Here is a 7541-nt window from a genome sequence, read left to right as displayed (position 1 = left end):
ATGTGAAAAAGGTGCATACAAGGAAAATAGAGGTTGTGCATCTGAATATGCAGCTGTTGTTGTTTGGTTTTTTTGCTGAGTACTGTCTGAATGTGTGTGACAGCGCAGCTCTGTCTCTGTCCCTGCCAGTCTGTGTGTGTGTGTGTGTGTGTGTGTGTGTGTGTGTGTGTGTGTGTGTGTGTGTGTGTGTGTGTGTGTGTGTGCGTTACTATCACAGCCTTGAGGTGGCCAATAGGAGTCATGAGTCAGAAGTATTATCAAGGTAACAGCAGTGAGCTAGGCAGAGGAAATCGTCACCTTTACCTTAGATTTTCTATCGAAACCCGTCAGATCAGAGATGTTTGCCAAGTCTGTTGTGTGTGTGTGAAAGACCCATTAAGTACTGTCTTTTAATAGGGAGGTTATGATACCAGTCCACACGTGGACGGTTTATAGCAGACATAAAATGACATATGCCCTATGTCTGTATGGTTTATTAACTTATGCTGCTTATCCAGTGTGCAAATGATGCTTCTATGAAAGCTTCTATTCCTCAAAAAATTATTGTTGATTGTTTGTGTAGCCTAGATTCATAATCAATTACTTTCATATATTCTTAAAATGAGAAAGCTAAAAGCAAGCAAGCAAAAATGGGGGGAAAATGGAAAAAAACTCCCTAACAGCAAATTTTAAAGGTCAGTATCTATTAATAATTTAAACCATCTAAATCCATATATCTATCTCCAAGAAAGAAAACAATGTTATTTCCAAAATGTCAAATCAATGTTTTACCAGTGATCTACTTAAGGGAAACAAAACTTTATATAGTTACTCTTCATAACTTTTCCAAGGTCATCTAGGTGACTGATCTGTTGTCTGGTTGGATAATAATTTCTCATAGACTGGGATGACTTTGGACTGATAGCATCCTTTCTTCTGCTACTAAACAAACCCGTTTACTCTTATAACCCACAAAGGTTTGCCACTAAAACACAGCTAGTTTGTTTGTTGAATAGAATAGAATAGAATAGAATAGAATAGAATTCAACTTTATTGTCATTGCACATGCACAGGTAGAGGGCAACGAAATGCAGTTTGCATCCATCCAGAAGTGCTTTAGTGATATAGATATATTACAATATATATTAGCAATAATATAGATATGTGAGTATATTACAGAAATGGGTCTATTATGGGATGTTATAATGTACACGGTATGAAGTATGTTGTGAATATTCTATAACTATAAGTATGTACAGGCTATGAACAGGATATAAATATGAAAAACTATACAGAATATGAAATAAATAACTTTACAGAATCTGAGATATACAGCTATACAGAAATGGGAACTATGCAAGTTGTAAACAGTTGTAGGATTAAAGATTATCGAATGTACAGAATGATTATTTACACAGCCTTGCAAGGAAGAGAGGATTTAGAATTTTAATGCCCGTGTAGTGTCTTCAGATAATTACAGAGGGCAGTTGACCATGAAATTCAACCCACCTTGTTATTCAGTGACATTTGAATTATTGGAATCGCTCACAGACTCATTGGTTGAAAAGGCCAGCCTCCTGCAGCATGTGTGTTTAGCTGTTCGAGCACTGATGTGTGTGTGTCTGTGTGTGAGCCTGTGTGCATTTTCTTGAACTTGTCTTCTTCTCAGAGCTAGCTTGAGTTTAAGGAGTGGGGATACTTTTCACAAGGTGAGGTCATTTTGGCTATTCTGTTGTTTTACCAAGGGGGCAGTTTACGGCCAGGGACTTAATTGAGCCAACAAAAGGTGCTTCTAAAGATAGCTACACAAGGGCAGAAAGGCATAAAGAAGTGTGTGTGGGTGTGCAGCTGTACGTCTAAATATTAATCATCAGCGATTTATCATTTTCGAACAAGGGTCTATGGAACTCACAGGGTGACTTTATGGTAAATAATATGATGTAATGTATTTTTTTTTCATATTTTGCTTACATACTGTACATCCCTGACTGCAACAAGATACCAAGTGTTTTCCAATCTGTGTATGAGCTCTTGCCTCCACTAATATCCGAAGCCCTCTGTATCCAAACAATATTTCTGTTGACACAGTTGGGAATGCATATGCTCAGCAAAGCATTAACTAATGTAGGTACACATGCAATGACACACTGACTCTGAACATAAATAAACATAACATCGTTTTAGCATCAGTTTATGTGCTACAGCCTATTTACGTGGCTGACATGGTTTCTGAAATTATTAAAACGTCAAAATAGATTCTGACTCATATACGTCAGTCAGAATAACAACAAACCCAGAAGAGAAATCACTGCTATCTGCTTGAAGAAATAAGGTGCACAGAATATCCACTAACCAATGCAGTTTTGGTTCTCACTATTGTTTGCTGTCAACAGCAGGGGATACAGTGAGTTGTCCTGAGAAATAATCTTTGGTATATCCTGCACCTACTTGTTTTCAGGGCAGAGCTTTTCCACTGGAGCCCCTTTGTTTGTCTTTTCTTTCATGAGTAAAGTTACATGTAGAGATGATTGCCAGAGTCTGTAGACACCCAGACCCACAGAAAAGAATGCAAACAGAAAAGGGCCGAGGTATACGTCACAGTAGCTCAAAGCTTGTAGGTTTAAAATTGTAGCCAAATATTTACCTATGTCCTTTTATTTTTTAGGTTTATGATTAATTTTATAAACATTGCCATCTTTGCTGACTTCAAAATATCTGCATTAGTGCTGTGAAGTATTTTATTCAGGTATGTTACTAGATGTGTGTGGGATCCATTTGGGGTCTAGAGTAAAGGTCCCCTTGGGTCCACTTGGGTCTTGAGACCACAGAACAATAACTTTACAGCTTTATCGTATTCAAAAAGAAGAATAGGACAGGAGAAGGAATGTGCTGATGTTAAGGAATGTTATCTAACACTTCTGGATTAGTTCATATACGATAGAAATACAATACTGTGCAACAGTCTCAAGCTGCCCCTTAGTTATGCTGCAATAGACGTAGGCTGCCGGGGATTCCCATGATGCATTGAGTTTTTCCTTTCCAGTCACCTTCCTCACTCACTATGTGTTAACAGACCTCTCTGCATTGAATCGCGTCTGTTATTAACCTCTGTCTCTCTTCCACAGCATGTCTTTATCCTGTCTTCCTTCTCTCACCCCAACCAATCACAGCAGATGGCCGCCCCTCCCTGAGCCTGGTTCTGCTGGAGGTTTCTTCCTGTTAAAAGGGAGTTTTTCCTTCCCACTGTCGCCAAAGTGCTTGCTCATAGGGGGTCATATGATTGCTGGCTTTTTCTCTGTATCCATTATTGTAGGATCTACTGTGCAATATAAAGCGCCTTGAGGCGACTGTTGTTGTTATTTGACGCTATATAAATAAAATTGAATTGAATTTCTTTTTATTTTTCTTATTGGTTTGGAGGTCTTGCAAAGTTTTAACACTGGCTGTTTTGTCACTCATTTTCAGTCCAGTCCTTGTACCTGAACACTTACAGAACAATAGTTTTCTTGTTTGTTAAGCCTCTTAACACTTGACTATGAATCATCCTGGGACAAAAAGGCACCATGCTTTTAACCAGTGTTGTGTCTACACATAACAAACAAATTTTTAATTGTGTCTTTAAGGTCTTTGGAAACAGAAGTTTACTAGAAACTCAGATTTTTCTCCATTTCTTAAGCTCAATCTATGAAAAATTCAAAAGACAGCAAAGTTTAATAGACATAAAATAGTATTCCTGCACCAACAAACGGTTTTGCTGATTTTTAAAAAAATATATATATATATAAATAAATGAACTGGACAATTAGAGATCAAAATAAATACTTTTTTTGCTTTTAATGATCTACAGCAGATTGTAGACAGTATCTGAAAGTCAAGTCTTGAAGAAATAGGAAAGAAAATCCAGCAAAGAGCTGACACAGGACACGAGACATGCATCTAGACCTTCAGTTGATCCATCGACTGTTCGCTGAAACCTCATCAGAAATGATCTCAGTGCAAGGGTAGCTGTCACAAAGCCATTCTTTAGGAAGGGGAAAATGTGCAGAAGCTGAGGTATACAAAATTACACAATAACTTGACTGAAAATCAGTGGCAACAGGTCTTACAGAGTGATGGATTCAAATTTTAAAATTCAATATGTACGGAAGAGGTCAGGAGAGAGGTACAACAGTGAGTGGCTAAAGTAATCTGTCAAACACAGCGGAGGGTCTGTCATATTGTAGGGCTCCTTTTCAGCCAGCGATGTCGGGAATCTTGTCAGAACTGATGGATTATGAACACTGAAAGCCCCATCAGACTTTGATCCGCCATACAATGCCAACTGCAAAGTATCTGATTGGCAGTTGCTCCATTTTCAGCATGACAATGCAGCAAAAGCATGCCTGGATGGAAAACTCTAAAATGAAAAACTATCATTCATGGATTGGCCTCGCCAGAACCTGTGAGTTCAATATTACTGAAGCAGGACGGGATCACCTTGACAGAGAACAAAACCAAAGGCAGCCAACATCCAAAAAGGAGCTCTGAATGTCCCTCAAAAAAGAGAAAAACACGAAGAACAGTGTTGAAGAATAAACACGATCAAACTCGTTTTTCTCACTTGCAAAATGTGAAGAAATGAAGGGTGACTCAAGACTTTTGCACAGTACTATATGTGACGTAATAAGGCAACTATTTACCAGCTGGTTTTCCACTTAAACGGTGACATCGTATCGATGTTTCCAGCTTGTTTGTGCGAAGAATAGTAATAGTCCTCTGGTGCTTTAATTAAAGACAAAGTTGATCCATTGCGCTCTTTTCTGGCCTCCTGTGGATTCTTATATGCCTCTGCTGGGATGAATCCTGTGGATAACTCAGCTGATAGCACTTGCCTTTAGTGCTGTGTGTGGGGAATAACATTGGTTCAGCAGAGCACACGCACACTGTACAATAAGAACAGCATTCGTGTAAGGAGAAGAAAGCGGTCTGACGTTTATATATTTATTTTCTGCGCATGGTTCTAAATCCTGATCCAGCTTCCCTTAAATGCAGTTTTGGTTCACAATCCGCCCTGCGCAGAGAGAGAGAGAGGGAGAGCGAGAGAAAGAGCGCTCCTCCTCCTCCTTCGTTCCTCTTCCCAATACTCATCCCGAAAGCCAAGGTAATACGGTCCTCACGGCGGAGTCCTCTCATCATTTCTTCCCTCGCATAATGGAAACTGAATGAAAGCAGCTGTGGTACGTCCGTCACCGGTACTTTTCCGCTTCCCCCATCAGCTGTAGTGTGTGTCTCCTGTGGTTCTCCTCTTCGCAGAATAACTTCTTTCCTGGTATTTTTCTTTTCTTCTTCTTCTTATTTATTTATTTATTTTTTCCAGACACGCTCTGAGAAATAACTAAAACCTACGACTTGCCATTAAACTGCCCTGGAAGAAGGTCGTGTTTGTGTGGATGGAGAATTTTGAGTCGGTGAGTTCTACATTAATCAACCACTACATTCAGCACGAAGCTGCGAATACAAGCCTGCGATGTTTGCTTTCTTTCTTTCTCTCTCTTTCTTTTTTTTAGTTCTCGGGCAGTTCGGGAAATCATTCCGCTTTAACATATTGCGTCTTCGGTTAGCCATGAAGACTGATTGGTTCATCAGCGCTATTGATACGGTGGTGAATTTGATCTGAGCGATCATGAAGTAGTTTGACTCATCTTGAGTAAAATAAAGATTTTTTTCTACTTGAAACTCAACAGGTCTCGACTATCCTGGATCACTTTTAAGGCGACCAAACCCACGCTTAAAAAAATGGAGCAGTTTAGGCTGTTTTGCGATGTTATTTTTTGCCTGTTTTTAGTTTGTAACCTGTAAGATGCAGTAAACTGTCAACAGAAGGCTGCTGCTTAACCAGTACCTCTACAGAGGGTGAGGAATTTAGCCTTGAGAAAGACCATGCTTATTGCAGTCAGTGATCACATTAAAGCTCAGTATATGAAATAGAAATACATTTTGTACAAATGTATAAATGAGTGCGATGTTTAATTTAATTTTCATTTTATCAAGATATCTTTTGTTTCCTCTGCTTGCCTGCCTTGTTACAATTAGTTGTGCTGTTTATTTTGTATACATTGTTTTGTTATGTTCACATCTTTTTATTTCACCTCACCATTTGTCCTTTTCCCCTACATTCTTAAGATTCAAGTGTCTCATATTTTCTTCCTTTTTTCTGTTTTCTGATCTACTGATCTCACTCTCCTTGCCTGTGAGGATTAAAACAGCACCCATGTGCTACCTATCCTCATACACTCCCTCCCTTTCTTCTCTTTAGCTGGTAAATGAGCTGAAGTCAAGCTGGTTGTGAAGGTGCTCGACTTCTTCCCCCCTACGCCCCAAGCCGGACACAGCATGGCGGCGGGAGTAGCGGCATGGCTTCCCTTTGCCCGGGCAGCAGCCATAGGCTGGATGCCTGTGGCCAATTTGCCCATGCCAGTAGCACCTGCTGAAAGGAACAAGAGGCAGGATGAGCTCATCATTCTTAATGTGAGTGGACGCCGTTTCCAGACCTGGAGGAACACTCTGGACCGCTATCCAGACACACTGCTGGGCAGCTCAGAGAAGGAATTCTTCTACAACGAGGAGACCAAAGAATACTTCTTTGACCGGGACCCCGACGTGTTCCGTAGTGTGCTCAACTTCTACCGTACAGGCAAGCTCCATTATCCACGGTACGAGTGCATATCTTCCTATGATGAGGAGCTGGCTTTCTTTGGCATTGTCCCAGAGATCATCGGTGACTGCTGCTACGAAGAGTACAAGGACAGGAAGAGGGAGAATGCAGAGCGTTTGATGGATGACCAGGAGGACAACAAGGATGCCAAGCTGCCCAATATGACCTTCAGGGAGACTATGTGGCGGGCTTTTGAAAACCCTCACACTTCAACCATGGCCCTTGTCTTCTATTATGTCACTGGTTTCTTCATTGCTGTCTCTGTCATTACCAATGTGGTAGAGACGGTGCCCTGTGGCTCAGCGCCCAACCAGAAGGAAGTGCCATGTGGCGAGCGCTACACCGTGGCCTTTTTCTGCATGGACACGGCCTGTGTTATGATCTTCACCGTGGAGTACCTGATGCGCTTGTTTGCTGCACCCAGCCGCTACCGCTTCATGAGATCCGTCATGAGCATCATCGATGTGGTGGCCATCTTACCATACTACATTGGCCTGGTGATGACTGACAACGAGGACGTGAGCGGTGCTTTCGTGACACTCCGTGTTTTCCGCGTGTTCCGTATCTTCAAGTTCTCCCGTCACTCGCAGGGCCTTCGCATCCTGGGCTACACACTGAAGAGCTGTGCCTCGGAGCTGGGCTTCCTCCTCTTCTCCCTCACTATGGCCATAATTATCTTTGCTACCGTCATGTTCTACGCAGAGAAGGGTTCAAGCTCCAGCAAATTCACCAGCATCCCAGCCTCCTTCTGGTACACCATCGTTACTATGACAACACTCGGGTAAGAGCAGAACAGACACCTCTTTTATCTGGGTGTGTGTGTGTGTGTGTGTGTGTGTGTGTGTGTGTGTGTGTGTGTGTGTGTGTG

The 7541-nt window shown here is 41.3% G+C and overlaps 1 protein-coding gene across 4 annotated transcripts in view; it reads left to right on the top strand.

Moving 5' to 3' along the window:
* Positions 1-5092: 5092 nt before the first annotated feature.
* The window catches only part of kcnd3 (potassium voltage-gated channel, Shal-related subfamily, member 3), a 120984-nt gene continuing 118535 nt past the window's right edge, over positions 5093-7541 (top strand). For 2 of the 4 annotated variants that reach the window (XM_004558896.3, XM_004558892.3), the window contains exons 1-3: positions 5093-5195; positions 5336-5426; positions 6275-7454. In XM_004558896.3, the coding sequence (XP_004558953.1) occupies positions 6352-7454 (1103 nt within the window). In that variant the 5' untranslated portion in view covers positions 5093-5195; positions 5336-5426; positions 6275-6351. Of the gene's footprint in view, positions 5211-5335; positions 5427-6224; positions 7455-7541 lie in introns of all 4 variants that reach the window. The other 2 variants (XM_076878853.1, XM_076878854.1) reach the window with 2 other exon arrangements.

Source organism: Maylandia zebra, linkage group LG20, assembly GCF_041146795.1.
Source record: "Maylandia zebra isolate NMK-2024a linkage group LG20, Mzebra_GT3a, whole genome shotgun sequence".
Taxonomy (NCBI): Eukaryota; Metazoa; Chordata; class Actinopteri; order Cichliformes; family Cichlidae; genus Maylandia; species Maylandia zebra.
Note: the sequence above shows the minus strand (reverse complement) of the source record. Positions and strands in the feature narration are given on the sequence as shown.